At 39.4% G+C, this 23,971-nt stretch overlaps 1 protein-coding gene across 2 annotated transcripts in view; it reads left to right on the forward strand.

The window, feature by feature from the left end:
* Nucleotides 1-8,192: 8,192 nt before the first annotated feature.
* LOC100870527 (uncharacterized) overlaps nucleotides 8,193-23,971 on the forward strand; it is a 59,308-nt gene continuing 43,529 nt past the window's right edge. The window contains exon 1 of one of the 2 annotated variants that reach the window (XM_012494154.3): nucleotides 8,193-9,195. In XM_012494154.3, coding sequence (XP_012349608.2) covers nucleotides 9,161-9,195 — 35 coding nt within the window. In that variant the 5' untranslated portion in view covers nucleotides 8,193-9,160. The remainder of the gene's footprint in view (nucleotides 9,196-23,971) is intronic. The other variant, XM_086913989.1, reaches the window with a different exon arrangement.

Genomic DNA, 23,971 nt, shown 5'->3' on the forward strand with positions numbered 1-23,971 from the left:
TCTTCCTTTTGCATTAAAATTTTTTGCACGGATTACGGGCCACGGGTTACCGGTAATTTCCTTATATAATTCCGTGTTTACGTTTACTCGTTAATTAACTTCGATAATATCAAGGATATCCTATTTCATACGCCCTTTATCGGTGCTGTTAGATCGAGTTTATCAAGCTATAATTAACGATTTACTATAAACGACGGGAGGTGCGTTATCGATTCAAGAAATCGATATCCACGGAATCGATACCGGACATATGGGTTCATGCATCGAACAGAAAGGTTGTAGGTCGTCCCTGAGAACCACGTTTCGCGTTTATTGAATCTTTTTGTGCGATCTCTCAGCCCCTATATTTATTTAAATCCTTCGAACGATCAGGACGGAATCAATTCAATCTGCGATACAATAAGTGTATCGTTTTTATCGTTACAAAACGATATGAACTCATAATCGATCATTTTTTTTATCATCATCCTCATTATTTTATTAATTAGCCTACATAAGATTCAGGAGCAGAAGCGTGTCAACGTTCAATATCGATTAATATAAATAATTAAATGACGTTTCGTTAGAAATAAAACAGAACAGTAAAACTTATTAGTTCAACTACGTATTATATATTACGACTTAAAATAAGAAAAAGAAAAAGGATATTTCGATCATAAATACGTTCAATATCCATCGAATCTCCGTTCGAATAATAAGAAAGAAGAGTAATAGGATGGTTTGAGGATCAACCGGAAATGCCAGTTACAAACGATTTCATAACTTCTTCAACCGTCGATGCATCTTGCCGAGTTTTGCAACTGTTGGAGTGCAGGCCATAGCGATGCATCTTCGTTCTAGTTTTGTGGAAAATTTTGCAACGTTTCCACGAAAGTTTTGCATCCCGGAGCCATAGTAATGCAATTAACAACGGAGGGAATAACAAAGGCAATGAGAGACGATCGAACCGTGACAGTGAATAGCCATGAAATCGGCTCGGCTCTCTCACGAGAAGAATTACCAATTGGTATCGATCTTCTATACCGATGCTGCATCTTCGTGGAACGAGGTATCCGACGAGCCACCACGGTTTAAACGGCTTCATTGTAGTGATCCCTACTATCGTGACCGGGTTGTAAATTCCTCGAAGATAGCTTCGCTTCGAGTTGAGATTCGAAAACTGTTCGAGTTCGAATATCATTCGACTTCATTAAAGAAATCTTAAAGGTTCTTATTATTTCAAGAATTAAGTCCGATTATTACTTTTGCAACACGTCCGATGACACGACTGAAAATTCACGCTTGGAATCGACGTGTAGAATCTCGCTTCAACATCTCGATAACATCACCGATCACGATAACTTCGTATAATCTACGTCATAGCACGTTCTTTCTAATCATACTTGTAATTCTAATATCATCTTGATTGTACAGGTACCCATTTACATCCACGTTTCACCGTGTCACCATAATATAATCGGAAAAATAAAACGTGCGAACGAGGCTCTAGTCACCAGTTGCAATTAACGAGCGAACAATAGTCGAGCGAAACGCCACAATCAGAGGACATATCACAGCAGGGGATAATCATACGATGAAACATTATGGCGTAGTACCGGAAACGCAGTTCCATAAAGATATATAGCAGCGAAACAGGATCGTAGATCCTATTTGGGAATCGATTTCTTGACCTAGCGAGGTTCGCGTGATTGTTCCATCCCTCATCCATAATTTTGTTCCTTATCCAATCGAATTACATTCCTTCCTCTCTTTGTAAGTTTACGAGGTGAACGATATAACAGTAAATTTCCGACTATTTCGCTACAGAAATAGTTTTATTTTTTTTTTAATTCGATTCAACGACCATTCAGTCGAATCTATTTCGATCTTCTTAATATTCGATTGTCGTTATCTCTGAACCTGTAACCGGAAGTTTGGTATGATTGTTCTTAATAGAACTTATTTCCAACCGTTTCATACACTCTCTTTTATTTCTATTTGCAAAAATAGAATTATCTATAATAGCATTTGATTTGGATGATTTATTCCTTTACGTTTCATTAACATGCAAAAATTAAGACATGTTGCATGTTGCATATCTCTTTGTAGAAATTTCTCCTGTGCTTTATCACTTCATCATCTCCTAACATCGCAGCATTTCATCTTTTACGCATTTTGTAATATAAACAATGTAACGGTGTACCTTAACTTCTTAGAGGCTCGTGCGAACAAAATACGTATCTTAATTATCCTGTTTTGATAAGTTTAACGAGCCTAAGATTCATCTCCGCGGATTTTTATCTTTAATTTGATTATCGTAGAAATTAACCCCTTTCCCACTATACGTAATTGATTTTATTCCACGCGAGACTAAAAAGATAACGGTATCAACAACCAGCCAGAAAACTCTCTTTTCTGAATACAATATTCCTGAAATTTTTATAATCCAAATAAAATTTTCCAAAATCATCTTTAATTCTCAATCGATATCATTTATGTATCTCTGTGTCCATTGTTTAAATGATACGAAATTCACCAATGTTACTTATCAATATAAATTACAAAATACAAATTCAAAACTCAAGTTTTTTCCAACCATCTACGTTATAACAATACGAACCAACGTCACGAACTCATCGATAACTTTAATGGCATCTACTTTCTCCTATGGAATTACCCATGGTGAAGCCTTCAAAGGTCGTGGACTCAATAGCGCTGTTAGGCCAGGTATAATTTATGCAAACTGGGGTCAGTCGGGGTCTGGACGTGGTTAATGAGCTGTTAAGACACCGACAAGAGAAGTATCCTGGCGGCAAGTGGTTCGAACTTTTTAATCGGCTACCCAAGAAGAGGGACAGAACAGGAACAGAAGCGCAGCCAGGTGAACACCTTCGGTTAGCCGGCATCTCTCGAAACCTCTCCGTGTTGCTCTCGTCCATTATCCTCGTCCGGCAAGACGTCGTAACCGCACGTTTCTCAACATCCTTTCTGGCCTCCATGTCGTGGATCTTGCCCTTGCAAGCGGATTTTTGGTTAACCGATGCGAATCAACCAGGAAAGGAATCTTAATTCCTTTATTTTTGTGGAAGGGTAACATTCGAGTTCAGTAAACCGGTCGGAATGTTAATTACTATCGCGATTAAGTCACCGAGAATCAATGTAATTAATTGGTGCAGATATTGGACAGATTGGAAGATTATTCGTAAGTTCGAACGTTTCAAATGTCACAGCCTTCGTGAAATTGAATGTGATGATTGTTTTAGGATATTTTATCTCTCGAATTTTCTTTTATACATATATATATATTCAATATTATTATCTGAATAATATGTTTAAATTCTTACTACATCTAAAAATGATATTTTAAAAAATTAAAGATCTATATTGGATATATTTATAAATTTAATATCATCAAGTTTTTGCATGATCATCGTTGCATCGAAAATCCAAAGCACTCTTTGTTAATTTTTACAATTGATACACTGGAAGACTTGATTTTTCTGAACAAAAATTCGTGTTTCATATTACATTTCAAAACGAAGAAGTCTGTTCGACTGTAACGAGACGCTCGTGTGTTTGAGGAAGAATTATAGAAGAGAAACGAGAAGATAAATTGTATGCGATGAAAACAGGTCGTGCGGTATAGTTCGCGTGCAATTTCGGCGTTGCGTTTCTATTCGCAAAGGAGAGACGAGTTCCATGGGAAGTCTCATTGACACTGGGGAACAATCTCGACCTAGGATACGAAGCCGCAAAAATGACTAAATACCGAGTAGTTAGACGTAATTGTTTGTGTACCAATCGTTGAACGCGAGTGCCTTCCTCTTGAGGCTTGCTGCGTCGCCCTTGCGTGCACTTAATCCTTGGACTGCGTTGATCAGAATTCTAGGTTAACTGAAGAAGATTCGAGATTAATTCATTGATGAAGCTTTTGCAAAATTGGAAGATTTTTAAATAAAAAAGCCGTTCGTCGTGTCCTATCGACACATTGTTACTAATGCTAACGTATGCTAATTTTTTTTTTCCTTTCTTTTATTTTAAAGATTTAAAAATAAGATTTCATCAATTATGATCATGATGCTTTTATAAAGATTGTTAAAACTGCTGCAAAAATCATAATCCGTAATTGAACCGCAATATACAACTAAACGACAGTGTTCAATCCGTTTAATCTCGTTACAGATCATTGTGTAGAGAATACCTACAATCACCGTGAAATCCCTCTTTATCCAAGGTCTGGTAACGTAAGCTGCAGGAATAGATTGTATAAGCTTAGTACCCTCAACTTTGGATTATCGATACACCGAAGAATATCTCTCTTCACTATCGATATCATTTATTCCCATTTCCTCGGAACCAAGTATCGAAGAATAAAAAAAGAAATTAAAATTATTCTTACTTTTTATATAAATTCAATAACCATCTCTACCTTCAATTGCTCATTCTAATTACTCATCGTCAATTGTCAAACGATATTTTTCTTGAATTGTTTCACGAGATAGGATTCCGCGTGAGGAATCATTTAAAACAGAAGCTTTGTTCTTTTACACATGCTCCTAAAGTTCGCACAGTAGGGAAACAATGGTACCAGAAGTCGAATCACGGCAACTGTTGCATTATTCGTAATGCAGCGTCAACCGGATTATCGTGGGTTACGATCGACCTCTCGATGTTAGAGGCCACGTTCACCGAGCTGTCGCTCTTTTGCTTCCAAGCTCGATGGCGACTATAAGAAAGAAAGGGAACCACAAGTTCGAGTAAATTGCGAATTATCCCAAGTTGCCCGTACGGAGGTGGGCTTTTATCCGTGACACCGTCGTCGCGGATAATTTGACACGGACAAAGGACTTCTGGCGAGAGAACAGCATCGACCTTACAATTCTGCCTTTTTATCGTCGTTCGCGCGATTCTCACGATGATTTCGCGATTTGAGAAGTTGGTATGCCAGATTTAGAAGATCCTTCGAGCAATAATTTGACAATGAGAGCAGATTAGGGACCGTTGTTTTTGTGCTTTCGTCACTAAATTCTGAAAAAAAAAACGAGTTGTGGTATTTAAAAAGAGAGAATGAGAAATGATAATTTTATCATGGAATTCTATTACGGTGATTTCTATGAGAAATTCTATTGGATTTTGTTAATATTTGTACAAAATAATAAGTTTCATGCAAAGTTATTTCAAATAGATGAAGGTATCAATTTAACGAATAATAAATTAGCTTTTCAAAACAATTTAAAATTACGTAATATACCATTGAAAAACATCTTTACATTAAATATAATAGAAATAACATTTTAATTCGCCTATTATAGTTAAAGACCTTCCATCATAGTAAATTTATAATTTCACAAAGCTACACCTGCAAGGGGCTGAATCTTGCGCAAAATCTTAACACACGCCCTTAACAAACCCAACTCGAAGATCGCATCAACCTCTCTGGATCACGAAATGCATTTCTAACACACACGTACAGACACACACACACATATACACGTACCTCTTCATAAATCGCTTGGATACCGCGATAGAAACAATGGAAAAAAAGCTTGATGAACTTCCGATTCGAGGCGACGTCTTGATCATCCCCTTTGCCGTATAACAGCCGTTGTTCCGTTCGGCTCGTTTGACCCCTTGCCCATGAAATCATTCGTGCTACAATAATTTATTGCTACCAGAGCTCGTGTTTCTGGTCGGTAGGCGCCTTCGTTCCTTCTCAATCTAGATCGGTCGAGGGAAGCGGCGTTTCTCGAGTCAGCCCTGGGAATCGAACCCGGAACCCCGGCTTCTTTTCCTTTTTCCTTTACCTTCTTCCATCCGCGCTATCTTCCTCCATGGACGCGAAACTGCCCTGCGAGTTATCCTATCGGCATATTTCTTCAATTTTCGTTCGATGCGTTCTCCGTTACCTCAAACGCGGAATCTGTATCGAAATTCCTCCACATACGCGGTGGATGCTTGTTCTTTTTTTTTTTTTTCTTGTTAGTTCAAAATGTTATTCGCTGAATCTTCTTGTGTAATTACGTTGATAATAAATTCCTTTAGCAGTGACAGATAATGAAAGAAAGATAGGAAGTTTATGATGTTATTTGATTATTTTTTTTTTTTAAAATAAGTTTGGTTAATCGATAGCTTTTCAATTCTAATTCTGACATGGAGAATTATTCTTTGGAAAAAATAATTTTTTAAAATTGTATATGAATTCCACGTATCTTTATAAAATTTTATTCGTATCGGTATATTATAAAATTTATAAATTTATTTTACGATATAATTCCAGTTCAAGAAAGAAGACAGTAGATATTTAAATAAGAAAAATTCATTGAAACTTTTCTTTATTGGGAAAAAAATTTAATAAAATCACACGAATTTCTCGGAATATTCGATATCGCAATATTCGATATTTTCACATAATAAAATACCAAAGAATATTCCAATAAAACAATGAAATTCCAGAAAAACATTCTTCAAGAAGAGATGAACACTCGAAGCTATAAACATCATTGAAAACGAAACCCGTTCTTGCCCTCCGACACGCGGAACAGTCTTACGCAACGAAGATTCCCCGCTGTTACCGTATCCTCGACAATTTTGTCAATTTCCGTGGATACGATCCCGTTACGCGAAACCAGAATCTCTGAGAAAACATTGAACGGTAGCTTATTCGCGCAACGCGTATCAAATCTAACTCGGCCGATTCATCGATGCCCTCCGGACTTCGAATACACACGCAAGCAGCGAGTATTGATCCAATTACCAGTATATAGGATCGCGTCAATTAACCTTTAGTGGTCTCAAATCGAAGGATTTCCTTTCACGAACCCGATCGAGAAGTGGATAGATTGCTATCCTTAAATTATTTCTTCTCTCATTTCTAATTGGAATACGCGATACTCGGATTCTTGACAAATGTAAAAATAAAATTGCGACGATATTCCCAGATTTCTTCGTACGGGAAACTAAGGGAGCGAGCGAAGAATTAGCGAATCATGGGAAATTTAGTATGAAAAATTGTGAGGATTTCTTCGCTGTAACTATACGAGACTTTTTGAATTCTTTTCAACTGTTCGACAATTTCCATGGGTCGAGGATGCTCCCGGTTCCGTTAGACGAATGCGAAACGGAATCTTCGCGGAAACGCTTCTCGAAGCGACAGTAGTTCCTGCCGAACAATGACCCTTTTTATTACTCTTGGAAACGACCGCCAAGCTTGCCCTGGCCGTTTGTATTCCGTTCGTTCAACGGTTGACGGATCGTTCGAATTTTGCGCCGTTGATTTTTTTCCTTTCTAATATTTATTCTTCGTTTCGTTTTATTTGGAATTTTTTTCTTTTTTTCGTCACCGATAGGTGACGATAAGAGAAACATATCGGCAGATTAGAGATTCAAGATTGCAACAGGTGATAAGGAAAAAAGGATGAGTCGAGGTGGCGATTCCTCGTGATAAATGAAGTAATAAGGATTAAGGAGAAGCGTGGAGCGGTATCCATCGTGACAGAAAGAAGTAAGTTACTGTTATGCAATAAAGAATAAGTTATCGTCGTGATCCATCGACGGCCGTAGTTATTACGAGGCAAATCATATTTCCTCGTCACCGGACTGTCCTCGTGGCAGATTATTTTTTAACAGCGGTACCACCTTATTGACATATCCTTCGCGATATTGTTCACCGTTAAATGTACCGGGTGGCTGGTGATGCATGAATAATGCACCGTAATGACAGCGTAGCCTGCGCCATCGCGTATCGACACGTACGATTTCGCCTTTCGAACGATGCCTGATTCCCATCTTTACGGACAATCCACCCTTTGTTCCATATTTACCGATCGCCTTATCCCTTGGATTTAAAATCCTCGTAAAAGGATGAATCATCCCGATGCCATTTTTTGCGCGGGTCGTTCTACGAGTTGGTTCTCTCGAAACGATAATCGATTCGAAATGCTCGATTCTGTTCATCCCGACATCGAAAGGCGTCGCCACCCAAACCAATGGCGATTTGAAAAAAAGTATACCTACGAGAAGAAGGTGTTCTCGAGGACGAGTGGGAAAAATTCCGGAAAAAATACGAAGATGAAGAATTGGCGCGCTCCTATTGGCCAAGCTGTCGAACCCGAGGGATACCAGGATTGGACTCAGCCACGTTTCCCCACCTTGTTCCCTGTAAATTCACTTTTTACAGGCGTTATTACAAAACTGACTGGCATCTCCTAGACCATGTCATTACTCCTTAGTACTCCACACGGCGAGGATCCTCTCACGAGTACCCACCTCCACCTTCACCACCACCATCACCACACCACCTCCACCATCACACCATCATCACCACTACCATCATCGTCTCCACCACCGTCGTCACCACTTCCACACCATCGCTCCACTCTTCTTTCTACCTTCACCAAGCCAACCCGTCACCAGCGCACCAACCACCACCACCACCACCACCACCATCAACCGCCTCCACCTCGGTAACCTCTTCTATTTCTACTACTCTTCGTCCTCCTCCTCCTCATCTTCCCACCTTTCGCGGCCGTGGAAGACGAGCAGCCACGCGCGGATATCCTGGCAGAGTGTTACGGAGAACGGAGAACAGTGGCACAGAACGCACGTTGCTCCATTTTCGTGGATCGCGCGCAGAAAGCCCGTTCTCTCATCTTCACGATCCTTCCTCCAAATCGTGCCTTTATTTTACTGTTTTGTCCAATTCTCGTGTGCTAACTAACCAACTTTAACTAACCGAATTTCGAACGAAAGATCTCCATCTTCGAAGATTGGAGGAGAGGAAAAAAAAAAAAAGAAAAAAAGAAAAAAGAAGAAAAGATAAAAATTCGAAACGGTTGGACGTCAGGTGTTCTTTTCCTTCCGTTACAGTGGAAGTGGATCGTCTATCGCGGGCAGACAGTGGAAACGGACCGTTCGTGGCGCGGCTACACACGAAGAGACCGGTGGTGAACGGGTTCAAGCGCGGCCACCGACGAGCATATTTCGTATACGTATATATACACACGTAACTGCACACGTGCGCGAACACGCGTAATATTACGTTAACCGCGCTTTCGTTTTCGACGAGAGGGAAGACAGAGTGCACTGGTGATTCGTGAGAGACCCTGTTCCAGTGAGTTTCCAGGGACTGAAGCTAGGAGGGCGAACGAAGGTCGTGCAGGTCCGTAGAGCCGAGCAGCGCGTCATGGCTGCCACGAGGATGGACTGGAAGATTAGATTGTAAGTGATTATTTTTATTACTTCGCTCTAGTTGCTTAAGGGGACGGTTGCTCGGCGGCGAGCAAGAGCGATCAACGGTGCACACTGCAAACTTTGTGCATTTTTATTTTTCTTTTTGTCGTCCCGCGCCGGCCACCGAGAACTCTGACCGTTGTATTCCCCCAACAACGGTTGTTTTTCCCTCTCTTGGCGGAGTTTTACGTCGATCCTCCACGCTTCAATGTTTTTCGAACAGAGAGATGATGATCGTTGCGCTTGGTGGTGCACGTGTTGTGCAACTTTCCTTTCGCAAGCCAAGTGTCCTTTCGAGGATACGGCTGGTTATCTGTCATCTTTCTTTTACGGGGAGAGGAAATCTAGGCTTCTGTCCTTTTTAAATAGCGTATTTCTTGGCGTATTTTCTCCGTATATATCTCGTAAAAAAGAAAATGTAAATAAGAAAAAAAATGTTGTATTATTATTATTATAAAGAGTTTGAAACGATATCTCTGAATCTTGGTTATTTTGGCACAGATGAAAATTAAATTAAAAATAATATCGTATTTCAAAATATTCGATAGATTGATAAAGAATAAAAAATAAGATTCACAGAATTAATATTGATTTTCAATCGACAACACTTCTCAAAGTTTTATTATAGTCTTACCATATAGCTAAGATTAAAGCTCTTTCTTTCAAATGCATATAATAGCAATTGCATACGAGGCAAGAGGTTAATCCTCGCGGTTAACAGGAATGATCAAAAATCGATACAAAAGAATCATTTAAAGAAGGAAACAATTATACGATGGATTAATACAGGATAGAAGAGACGGATCGAATCGATCGATTATTTCTCGCATTAACGAAGCCCCTTCATTTACGGGAAATCAGGAATAATCGTTCGTTCCGCGTTTTCTCCGCGATCCTCTCAACCGATATGAAAACTGTTCGATCACGAGAAGAAAGAGAGAGAAAGAGAGGGAAACGATGAAAAATAACATAATCGATTAGAGGCGGAATCATCGACCGTGAAACACCGCGTATCTCGTTTATCTATTATCCGTTTCCCTTGGCTTTTCGATCTTTCAAGAAGTTACGATCGTTTCGCGTAAATAATAATTACCGTTTTCGTCGAGATACCACGGCCATCTTTACTCTCGTTGATCGATGCGAATCGAGATCGTTGCATCCACCGATCTTCTCCTGTCGTCCTCGCCTCCAGCGAGAATCCTCGTCATTTCGAAGTGATTTCTGACGCCGTACTTTCATCGAACAATCGAGGTTCTCTCTTTCTTGAGATCAAGATTTGGATCATCACTTGGAAACTTAAGGATAAATTGCGAGGAAAAACAAATAATTATCAATAACTTCCCATTGACCATGATCAAACTGGATTTCGAAAATAAGAATGATCAAAATACAAATTCTATATAAAAATAGAATTCTCTTCGCATAATTAAAATTTTGCGTTTCATCTTATTTTCTAAAAAATATATAAAAAAAGAAAAAAAATGACGAGAAAGGTATTTAAGAATGAAAGATTATATTTAAAACAAAAACTAGTTCGAATCATTTGCATGAAAAAATAATATTTGTGTCAATCAATCATATATCTTATTCACACACGTGGAAAAAAGATTTCGCTCGTCAATTACTAGTTTAATGACCATGTTAATAACGATGTGTACAGCTTACCGGTATAACTTACATAAATCTGCGAGGCAAAAGGATACGAACGATTGGATGATAATTAAGTAATGATTAGCGGGGATTATGAGCGCGAAGGATGGCGTAATAAGTGGATCACGGAAACATATCGATCGTTGTCCGATCGTAGGTAGCGTTGGCCTTGATCTCTTGATCGATTGGTCGAGCTATCAAACGGGACATTAACCACAATGTTACGGAGGATTGAGCGTTTGGTTTACATGCGCCGTAGATAGGGAAATAGATCGAGAACGAGATCTATAAAAAGATTCATCGATGCGTGCGAATGCTTAAATTGTAATCGCGAAAAGATAAACGTGTGCAAAGGAGATCAGTAATTAAAACGAGCACACGCGTGTGGAATAGATGTGAAAGTGTGAATACGCGTTGAGAAATTGAATCATTAGCATCTGGAAGGTTTGCGTTAGCGGCTGTGTAAGCATTTAACGAACCACTCGAGTAATTGCTGTCTTGGATATCGGTTCATTTAGGTTGTTAAAATACTATACTTGGAAATTATCGTACCGACTGATTTACAATCCAGGAAATTAGAAGAGAGGTATAAATGATTTTGTGATAATTTGAAAACGATAAATTCTCAAGTTATTGCCTGGTTATAAAACGGTTGAAATAGTATAGGAGTGAATAACAGCGACAAAAATTGAACCTTACTTGAACGATATGACACATAATAGATATACGTGCGAAATATATTGAAAGAAGAAATCGAGATTATATCATATATCACAGATCTTTTCGAATTAAAAATATCAAACAAGAGAAACGTAGCTCGAAAAAGAGCTTAAAAAGAAAAGATTCACAAAAAAAGTATTTAATTATATTATTAATTAACATTAAATATTTTTTCGCATAGGTATCGATGAAACGATACAAATCTTGCCGAGGGAAAAAGTTACACGAGCGGTAGATACATAGATGCACGCGTGTGCATGCGTACCAGAGTATATCTGAAATCGTGACGCACTCTCTTGCCATCGTGCTCGATACACGGGCGCAACACACGTACACGCAAACTCACCGAGGAGGACGAAGCGAACACGAAGCGACGAATGCACCCGGGCTCCGTGGTGTGTGGTTAATTTACAGCTAGTTCTACAGCTCGTATCCTCCTCCTATCTCGAGCGGCGTATCTCTCTATGACGTCCCTGTCAACCCAAGCGGGGATCGTAATCCCGGAAGCTCGCCGGCTCTCCTCGAGATCGGGCGGCGGATCAGGAATTACAATCGGGTCGTCTCTTCCGGCCGACCGACCGGCTAATTGGCAACCGTAAAAATTCCGATCGCTCCTTCGTTTCGATCGATCTATAAATCAAACGGATTTACAACTGGTAAGAAACCCCCATAAAACTCGGTATTAATCGATCTCCTTGTCATTTTTCGCCCCGGCTAAAAATCTCCGGGGCGTGTAATCTTCCCGAGTTTTACGAGACAAGAACGCGCGTACATTCGTTTGAATTCGACATAAAGGCAAGGATTTTTCAACCTAGAACGTGTCAACCAGAGAAAAGAGGATCCCGTGTGTCCATCGATGGAATGCAGTCGCCGTGTTTACGAGCAAACAGTACGAGCGATAAATAACGATAAACGGAGAGCTCGTTTGGCACGAGCTCCAATTCTGAGTCGATGTTACACGAATGTTTCCTCCTTTCTGGGAGGAAAGGGACACAGTCGTGTTAGACACAGTATCTATTCATGTGACGAATTATGTCTCGATTGGATTATGTCTCGAAGGGAGAGGATAATTTATGGGAAACAAGTCTGGGTCTTGTTGCTTTTATTTGTTAACGAAGTAAAGTAAAGATAGATTTGTTTTTTTAAACGTGCGGTTTTCGAATGTATTTTGAATTGACGCTGTATTGGAATAAGTTTTATGAAGCGTAAAATGCGTACAGATTGCGATGATCTTTTATTTACATTTATGTTCTTCGGATTAAATCGTGATTTCTACGCGTTTTAAACAATTCGTTAATCCGAGACAAGTATTCTCATAGAAAAAAAAATTCGGTGTAAAGAAAATCGTCGTGAAAAAATGAATTATTTCTCACGCTGATAAATTCCTAATATATTATATTATATCAATAATATTTAATAATCTTCTTTTCTTTGTTTTAGGAAAAAAGTAGTAATTTTATTTAAAAAAGAAACGAAATGTATCCACTAATTCTATCATTTACGATTGTAAAAGTTGTTATCGAAGAAATTATTAAGATTGAAAAATATTTAACAAAAAGTTTTCCTTCCTAAATTATTCGCATAATAAATTGTGTGCATCAGATTGAGAAAACTGAGATGAAACGATGCATATTCAATTTCAACAGATTTTCGAAGGAAATATTAGTTTGCACGGTAAAATTTTCGTAGCTGCATCCAATTATGCGGATCATCTATTAATCTCCTCCGAGTTTCCTCGCTTAATTCTTCTCTCGTGGGGAGCTTTTACGTCAAGCCGCGTTGCTATTGTTTCTGGAGAACAGTTTCCTCGTGCTTCCTGTTCCTCTCTCTCGATTTATCGTACCAAACAACTAGAAACAAGCGGGAGAGACAGAAAGAGAGAAAGAGAGAGAAAGAACATTCTAGGAATCTTAAGTGGTAGTTGAAACGTGTATTTATAGGTCGGTTTCGCCTTGCAATTCCGCCAGCAAAATGTGCAAATCTTGACCGATCATCGGTACGCTATTTCCATCGGTTGCATCCGTACAAATACAAACTGCCTGAATCTCTTGCCAGAGATCTTAAGGTATGACCAAAACACTCTCTTCCGAGGAATATTATTAAGATATTTTCTAGAAAATGGTAGCGGTAATATAGATTGTTCCGCAATCAATACATTCCAACGAGAAAATCCCTATCCATTTTATGATTTTGTACAAATCATAATGCAAAAAATAATGTCTTATCAATTTTAAACGTATGTAATATCAGGATATTTGCTTTCAAAATTAATTTCTGCCAAGTTTGTAGCATCATATTAGCGAAAGAATCATATTACAGAGAAGCATTAAAAAGACAGACTTATCAAAGATTAAAGAAAATCGGATACACGAAAACTTTTTCTCATATTTTAAAAGAGTTTATGGCGCGATCGTACATATCAAAGGCCATAAAATGAAATAAAATAAAAATTTCACGACACGTACATTCGGGTCGCACTCGTATTCAACGTGTTAATCCCATTCTTCGCCACTTTTCAACAAATTTCGCCATCCACTACCGAGATCTTAACACAACCAACCCGATCTAGTGGACAAAATGGATTGCCTATTTCTCGCGACTTATCGCCTCTCGTTGCTCGATTTAAGCTCTCGAATCCGGCAAACAACGTTCCTCGTTGAGAGAAACGGTCCAACCATACACTTCCCGCAATATCGAGTGCGAGCGTTTTGCCGGCTGGACAAATGTATCTGTTCGGCCCACGCGTGAAAACGGCGTTCCTAGGTCGAACGTATCCAGGATTCGTAATAAATCGAGCGCAATTGATCCTGGACCGCAGGTGGACGTAAATTGATATGCATATAACGGAGAAACGATAGCCGAACGTGACCGTGCAACCGTTGCATTACAGAAACGACCTTTCGACCCTATTGGGCGTGCACATGGTTGGGGCAAAATTGGCGTCAAGATCGTGATTTCTTGGCTCTGTTGTCGAGCCACTGATTTATTAGATCCTCTATTGAGTCACGGTGAGTTCGTTTGCTTTCCGTTTTTGTCAAACCAGTTGGAAATGATCGGATGAGGAGCGAAGAGGATGAGAGATGATTGGTTCGAGAATCAAAGAAGAAGAGACGTATGTTTATGGTTGATTTGATCCAGCTTAGAAAAGGAAATTATTTTAATCATGTTTTTATTAGATTTATCATATCAGAGATTGGATGATATATTTCTTTTTTTTTTCTTTAAAAGAGTTAATGTAGCGGTTATCTTTATTTATTGTGAATCGTTTTGATTATTTTTGTGCGAACTCTTGCAATTTTTCATTATTTATCTTTCGTTATTTCGAACAGAATATCTTTTAATCTCCTCATCATTTTTTCCAAGTTTGAATTTGCCTCCAAGGAATTCTCCTTGTCTTCATTAACGTGATTGTTATAAAACTCGAGGATGAAACGAAAATCAACGAAACCAAATCTTATCCGCGATCGCGCCCCGTCACTTATGGAATTACCCATACAAATCACGAGGAATTACACGCCGTGTCAGATAATTTTCATCAGAGGTAAACGATTCCCTAAACATTCTTCGCAACAACATTCTTCGCCCCGCCATTCCTTCTCCGCTCAAACGATTTCGCGTAACGATGTCGATGAATCGTCCCGTCAAAATCCTATCGACGATTTTTCTACCTCACGTTGGCCATTTGTCGGCAACTAGTGTAAGCTGTTTTTCGCGTGTCGCCGCATGCAGAACATAGCGGTACGGCTATTGTGACCGTATGATCGAGTGGATCATTAATCGATGGAACGCGTTGCAGTTATTCGGTAAACGACCCCGGCAAAGAAGGAATGGAACTGATAGATCGCGACGAGAAGATTCCAGTGTCGATACTGTCACGCACGAGGACCGGCTCATGGCGATTCAATTGCGCTCGAGCAGACGTCGACGTGGAAAACGTGGAAGGATGTAGCTCCAGGCGTGTCCTGGACCGCGTTCGCGTAATGGTGTCCGCTTAATAATTCCGCTCGGAGGAAGGACACTGCGACTGGCAGAGCATGGAGAACGTTGGCTAATTTGCCTACTCGGCTTCCGACAGAGGATCGATCGCGTTCTCCGAATGCTCTTTGATTCCTCGAGCTCGATTGACTCGCTTATTGGCGTTCTTTGGATCGAACGAAGAAGAGAAAAAAGATTGTTTGGTATAGATTATACGATATAAGGGGCTACTCGACGATCGTTGAACCTGGAAAACGCGGCTAATTTGCTTCTTGGAACGGGTATTGAGTTCGCCGAGTATTGATTTAGTTCTTTCGAATATTGTTGCGGCCTTTGAATATTGGAATTATGGAATTATATTATAATGGTGAAAGTGTATATTTATATAGTTTTTCAAATAGTGGATATTGTGTGTTATATATTAGAAAAATCATATCGATAATATTGAGCGATTCGTAAAATGTGAGTATATTTTTAAATTTCTTTTATAATAATAAAAGTCATAAAAATGTTATTGATTATTTTTTTTTTTTTACAGTTAAACTTGCAAATTTTTGGAATAAAAAGATCAAAATCTAGGATAAATGTACGAGAAAGTATTAGAGATGTAAAAGTAAGATAACACGTTTCATTGTCTCTCGTGGTCGAGAGTGAAAAGTACCGTAAGACCGGTTGTCACTGGGTTCAGACTAGAAGGCACGAAATTTTACTTTATTATAGTGTTCAACTAGCCGAGATTCCGACTGTGCCGTTAAATAATACGAAGGTGACAAAATTTATTATAGTCTCTACGCATAATTAGATAACACACACACATTAACGTGTCGCTTCAAACTATTTTCTCGTCTCAAAAATGAAAAAAAAAGGACTAGGTAATGTGATGAATTATAAACACAAAAGAAAAAAAATTTAGATATATTTTAATAAGTTTTTAATTAATTGTTGATCGTACGAAAGAACAACGAGTTAAAAATGAAAAATAATTCCAATTCTCCAAGAGGAAAACTTCGTTAAAAGCAACAATGTTCAGATCTTTTTTTTCTTCTGTTTATATCGAAACTTATCGCACTTATCTTATTACGACAAACCATGTGGATTATGTCACGCCAACATAATACTTTAGTGTAAACGAACTTTGTAATTGTCACGCTGCCGCTTCCATCGAGTCTTAAACACGCGCATGTTGTATTCCATGATGATACACAATAATAAGCATTTAATAATACGATTGATTCATTCTATTTTTTCTTGCTATTGACTTTTCGTCGATCGATTCTATTGAATTTGACATTAAAAAAAAAGATAATTTATATGATTAATTAATCGGTCTTTTGCCAAAGTTTATTTTTACGGTTTTTGCCTAATTTGTGATAAATATTTTTTCCATTTCAAATTGCTTTTCTTTTTATAGACGAGAACAAACGTATATTTTTTTATCTATCTAATAATTACAATCTTAATCAATAATATAGATTTTAAAAGGAAATAGAATTTCGTGATTCTGAAAATAAAAGAGGATGTATTGTTTAAGTGAGTGAGATCAAAGTGGGATATTTGAGAAATTAGAATGGTAAAACTCGATGATTATTTATTGTTTATTATTGTTATTTTCGACAGTCCCTGTAATTATTCCGGTTTACCGGTTCCTTTATCCATCCTGCCGTGATGATTTCGCTCGTTTACGCGTTTCAACCGTGGACATAACGCGTGTGTTGCACGCGATTGAGAGATTTCAAAGATGTATTTGGACAAAGTTACGAGATACTAAATTATTCCAGCATTACATACACCTTCTCTATAGCTTTGTTCGTTATTTGAAAAGCAATCAGAATTCTATATTCCTTCATCAGAGCAATTATCGTTTGAATTGGAATTCTTTGTCTCTTAACTTCTTTAACAGATAATAAAAAAATATATTTCCATTTTGAAATAATGAATTTCAATCTAATTTTCTTTTTTTTTTTATTGTAATATAATTTTATATCTTTTATTTATAAAAATGGATAAATATTTATTCATTAATAGAAATAAAAATGTTAAATGAATTACATGCCATACAAAATTAATTCTTTGAAATATTCTCTTCAACATTTTTAATACAAAACGTGATAATAAAGTAAAAAATTTCTTGACCAATCTTCAAAATTATCAGAAGATCACAAAACTGGACTTTGAAAGATATTTCAAAGAAGAAAAACACGAGATCACTAAATCAAAGCAAATAATTTCAAAATAATTAGATTCGTCCACGGTTTTCAGAGAAAAAACATAACTTTATCTACGATCCTTCCTCAACATTCTTTTCCCAAGGAAAGTATTCGTGAAAGGACAACAGCATCGAATATCGTGACGAGCATGACGAGCTCCGCACTGTCACAATTACGATCTATCTCGGTCTTCGTTCGAGCGGTCAACCGTCATTTTTTTACCCTTTCGAGATCAGTGAACCCGTGCGTGACTATTAGAGAGTGCACGGTTCCAGATCGATATTGGCCGCGAATTGATCGCAGATATTCGTGGAGCTGACCTTCCAAGCGCTTCTAACCTTCGAGCGATGACATTACGAATCGTACAGATAGAAACGAAATCGTCGATGGAATAGAAGTCGAAACAGAATTATAAACGAGTATAAGGAATAACGGTTGGTCCAAACTGCCTCTCTATTCAATGTTGATATCGCGAGGAATGCGCGTAGGATGCACTTGTTGCGTGGGTGACACTGTGACCGGTCGAACTGGACGCGATAAATAATGGAAGGCTGCGGTGCGAAACTCCGTCGATCATTTCGTATTTAACAGCGGAGATCCTGTCAGAAATAGTGGAATACTCGATCAAAGTTACGTTATAATCCTGTATCCTTGCTAATGCGAGTTAGCACGCTGCGATATAAAGCGTGCGTGTGTGTGTCTTTCTGATCTGAATCAATTAATCACGATCGAATTATGAAATTATGGATTATCGGAAAATAGTATTATCTAATACCAAAGCAAAGCTTCTCCACAGTTCGACACAGATTAAAATTGACTCTCAATAGCAGAGAAGGGATTCTTTCGAGGGATTGTTTCGACTTTACAGTCGAAGTTCATCTCCTCGACACGATGGAAAAATCGTTGAAAGACTCGCCGGTGTAATCATCCTCGCCCGTAATTTCGAAATGGTCCAGAGTATGCAACCAAGTAGGTATAAACGGAGGAAAGAAGAGCAATGCATGTGTATAGAAGGACGAGGAACACGGAAGTTAAGAGAGGGAGCAAGCGAGCAGAGGGCTTCTGCTTCCTGAACTGATTCTCGGTAATCCGTAATACCTGGAAACGGTGGTGTTGGATAATAGGAAAACAGCCATCCTCCTCGTCTTTCTTTTCTTCAATCTTCCTACTTGGCTCTCTTTGTACGCATAAAACCGGCATCGGCATAAAGTTCCACCTACAGGATTACAACTGATCCAACCTCGCCAACATCCAACTTCCTCTTCCTGCGATCAACCGACTCCTCCGTTTACCATTCCGTGATTTCCTCCCTCCTCTCTCCATCCATGTGTCTTGGGTATACGACGACAGGGATCGAGCTGATGATCTCTCGTGCACGGTCACGCCGTGTCGAAGATCGGTCGGCCAGATTAGGGAGTATCGATCTTGAATTCTATGGAAATATGTTGTTTTTATTCAGATCCCTATCTGTCAGGATTGCGCTTGATATTCCCCATACTATTTTTCCTCAGAGACAATAACGTTGCTCACGCCTTTAATGTTCCTCGCCTAGGACGTTGAACGATTTTCTTCGTATATGAATATATCCTTTTCGAGCTCGAATCTCCTTCGAATTCGAGATTTCTGAACAAAGTTCTCGCCTAGTTTCTTACGCAGGATTCCATTTTGCTTTCCTTTCGACGATAACGCGCGTAATCGTTACGCGGCAACTTCGGCGTAACCGCGACGGAACGCCGGAAGCGGCGACGCAAAACGTTCCAATTGCTTTTCTCCCCTCCTCTGCAAACTGTATTCCCAGCCTTCGATGCGCCTCGATATCTCCTTTCCCGCGTAAGTTACGTAATTCTTAAGTCTGGTTTTACGACACACCGGTTCGAACGACCTTCGCTTCCACGTAACCTTTCTTTATCTTCGCAACAATGGCGGAGATTGGACAACGTAAAAGACGATCGGTATTATCTCCGCTTGTTTCTAACGAAGCCAGGCGCCAGGAAACCACGGTCTAACAATACAGTATTAAACTACTTAGCATTCTGCTGTACAAACCACCGTCCAACTCAACCTTCCAATTTCCTCCAACTAAAATACCAGAGCGGTTATCTCTTCTGCCGACCCTTTCAATTCTATGCACGCGTGTTTATCGGGAGAACCAGGAAGTCGAGGGGCGAAAAAACAACGCGCGACTAAATGAAAGAGCAGTCGTAAAATTGAAAGAAGGGAAGAGAGAGAGAGAGAGAGAGAGAGAGGGATGTTGCGAAGGGCGCGATAAAGGCGGCGCGACGCAAATTACTCGGATAGAAAATAATGGTGAGAACGATGGCCGATCGTTCTCCCGTTTAACGATCGGCTTTCCACCAAAAAAGAATGGAATCTCCTGAAATGGAAGGAATCGAGGGAAGTTGCCGACCCTCGTAAAGGGGCCACCGTCGGCAACGAAAGAGCCGAATCGAAAGGCTGGGCTATCACGGATCAGCCTGTCTTCCGGTCTTGAAGGAGTGGTCGTCGTAAAAGTTCGAGCGCCGTGTTTGATTTAACGAGCGCTCGTAGAAATAACTATAACCCGATGGGGGAAAAATTGGGGATCGTATAGATGTCGAATAGAAATTTGATGTAAATTATGTGGCGTGGATATTTATGTGTTTATTAGGGTATTTAAACAAGAGTGTATAAACTGCGCGTAAATATTGAAAATTAAGTATACCGCGGAAATAAATTCGAACGGAATTTCTTTTTCGATCATTTTTCGAACGACAGATATCATCCGTTTACACGAGAAGAATTAAGCGGGCATAAAACAGCAGTTAAGATTCGCAGAATCGCCAGAGACGGTGTCTCTTTCGCAAGTGGTTATAGTGTCGTGAAAGAAGAGCTAGAAGCACCCTCGTAAAGATAATCGTTGCAGAGGAAGAGTCTCTCTTACCCAGAATCCCATTTCAAAAGGAATTCTCGCACAATTTTCCTCGATATACTCTCCTTTCCACGCGCTTCTCCCGTTTCATTTACACGTATGCGTACAACCGAATGCGCGTCTCGTGTTTCATGAACGAAAATCGAAGGAAAAACGGTTGCTGCAACGGGATAGAAGTCGAGGGATCGCGATTGAAAATCGGACGAGGGGAGATTCGCCATTGAAACCAGGCCTGGGAATCTCGTTTCATTCTGTAACTAGGTGGTTTCCACTCTTACTCGTTTCCAAGGATAAAGATCAACGAATTTTTCGTCGGGACAACCAAGTGGTTCCCGTTACGGAATATACGCAACTCGCACGATCCTCTCTAACGAGGCATCGATTCTTTGTTCGTTCACGGGCTGGGAGAAAATATTTAATTTATGAAATTACTCGTCCGCGCATTAGTTTCTATTGTGCGCCGCGATTTTCCCTAATGGAATACGAGAACTGCCGCTTTGACATGAAATAAAGAAGAATGTCGGAACAGTAAATTGTAACGGGACCACGTATAAATACGCAATTGCAAACAGGATTCGATAACTTTTCTACAAACGGAAGAAATTAATATATGCGAAGGCGGTATCGGTCGATCACAGGACGATGATGTTTTTTTAATTCTGAAATTCTACCGAGACAGCGAAAAGTCTAAAGGAAATTCTAATACACAATTTTCTCTTCGAATCTTCAAATTTCCGGGAACAATGATATGTTCGTTATAGCAGCGAATATAAAAATCGCTGGATTCTATCTGGATTCTTGACCGATTTTGACTTGTAATAATAGGAAGAGGGATGAACAGATGACAATAATCGTTATTAAATTACAATATTCGGTGGCATTGCGCATCTTACGATGTAAGGAAGCGGATAAATACGGGTAGTATGTTCACGCACCGGAGCATCCAGGTCTGTCTGCTCGTAAAGAACAATGGTGGAATTTTAATAGAGACATTGCTGCCTAACCAAAAACGTTTGCCGAGCATCGATGCTCGTTAAACCTTAACGATTATCATGAGATCGAGAATAATTCCAGGAAACACAGGCTAATCAGGCCGTGGTAACATGAAAATAATTCGAATAACGCGCCACTCGTCCTAACGATACATTGTGATGCTAATACGTTATTTTTATCGGACACCAAGTTTCGTTTAATACGATATAATACGTACAAGAGAACGAGTGATCGGTTTAAACGCTTCCTGAAAGATACTCGCAATTCAATAGTTAGAATCTTCGATTGGAATGATATTTTCTTAAATCGCTTCTCTACTCGAAAAGAAGGATATGTAAACTTGTAATGATATGTAATGACGTACAAGTGTTCGTTTCCCGATCCCGAATGAAAATTCGCATCGATATCGTAATGTTACCACTCTGGATTCGAATTTAACGCGTTCCGAGAGATTAAACGCGACTCGTTGCCGATCGATTCGTCGCGACTGCGCTCGCGCCATTACAGAATTCCGCGGGCATCCTGCCCCAGGACGTTTCAATTCACTTCTTTTCACCGGATCATCGCGTTGCGTGCAGTATATTGGAACCCGTGGAACGCGGACATGCCTGGAAACACGTTGGATTTCACCACGTTGAGATTGGAATACGCTTTATATGGAATATCTTATCGCTTCATAAATCATCATTCATCATTTCTATTATTCGTGTAACATTCGTTAAAACGTCTTTTTTTGTTTTTTTTTTTTTAATCTTCTATCTTCAATCTTCGAGAATCTTCTATCACTGTAACGACAATTCGTTTCTTCGAGTCATCTTTACATTGCTTCGAAAAAACTCTTCTTCATTGATATTCGTCACAGATGAATCAATGATTAAGTTAGAGTATCTCAATCTCTATGTTATTATCGCAATCAACAACTCGATTCTCAACGATATTGAGAATTTATAAAGACTGTATCGTTCATGCAAACCTGTGAATTCTAAAAAGGATCGTTATGGAAAATTTTGAAAAAATTTATTCATTTCTAATATGATTTATCGATTTCTTATCGATTATTATTCAAATTCGAGCGAAAAAGATTGAAGCACTGTCCCAAACCACGCAAGAGACTTTGTTCCACGTAGCGCACGTATACGTTGACATTAACGTTCGGTACAAGCATCGCCATTCATCTTTTTTCTCGTCCGCGAACAGGAAACACTCTCGTTTCGTGCGGTCCAGGCTTTCTCACTTTCTTGTATTTGCATATCGACCACCATTTTTCCGCGAAACGAGTCCCGTGTCACGAGATCCATCCCGATCTCAGCGAAGATCTAACGATCCATCCATGATTTCCGTGTAACGTCTCGCCAAGACGAATCTTCTCCTCTCGCGAACATCGTAATTCGAGCTCTCTGTATCTATTCCAAGCGACACGGACGAACCAACACGAGCGAGCCGCGAGAAATTTGAATAATGCACGAGCGTGCATTTAACGGAATTACGGACTGTTTTTGGTGAGGGAGGCTAGACACGCGAGATCCATCGATCATATTCCCTGGGAAGTTATGTTTCGTAAGTATGCTCGTGGGAGTTCGGTTTGTTTCCTGCATATTTTAAACGTTCAATGCCGGGGTTAGTCGAATTTGATTGGCGGTTATTGACGATGCTCCGTTGCGTATCGCGCGACCGATGATCGCGAGAGATCGAATGGTCGTTAATACGGCAAGCTCTTGGGAAAGTAACTCTTAATGCACTGAGAAAAGAGCTCGAGGATTGATGGTCGCGTACCTCGATGCACGAGAGAGAGAGAGAGAGAGAGAGGAGAAGAGGCATGTTTTTGCCTGACGGTTATTTCACGCCCATCTTTCTCCTTGTGTCACTTTCGTTCGTGCACACTCGAGGGATTTAAAGTTGGTTAGTCATTCTCAATGAACTTTTGTTGTGTTTAACAAGTCATTGTTTGAGAAAAAGAATCGGGACATTTTAAATATCTTAATCTTAATAAATATTTTCAAGACGTTGATTTATGTTATCTAAATTAGTTTCAAATTCTTTCCTTTTCTAAGAAAAATTTCTTTCCAATCAATTTCTGTTTCCAATCAAAATTAGAAAAACTAACGTATAATAACTAATTCTATATTGGATTAATTATCACAGCAAATCGATGCAAATTCAATATATCACTCGCACCGCTCTTTCCCGGGGAATACGTAATGTCAAGGTTAATTCGTGGCATGGTTAGGATGATCGGTGTCTAGGGGAAACGACAACGACCGTTCACTTCGATCCTCGCGGCCGTCATCGGCGAGCAGCTAGTGTCGACGAG

The sequence above is a fragment of the Apis florea genome, unplaced genomic scaffold (assembly GCF_048593485.1).
Source record: "Apis florea isolate Af1SG1 unplaced genomic scaffold, ASM4859348v1 contig_3561_pilon, whole genome shotgun sequence".
Taxonomy (NCBI): Eukaryota; Metazoa; Arthropoda; class Insecta; order Hymenoptera; family Apidae; genus Apis; species Apis florea.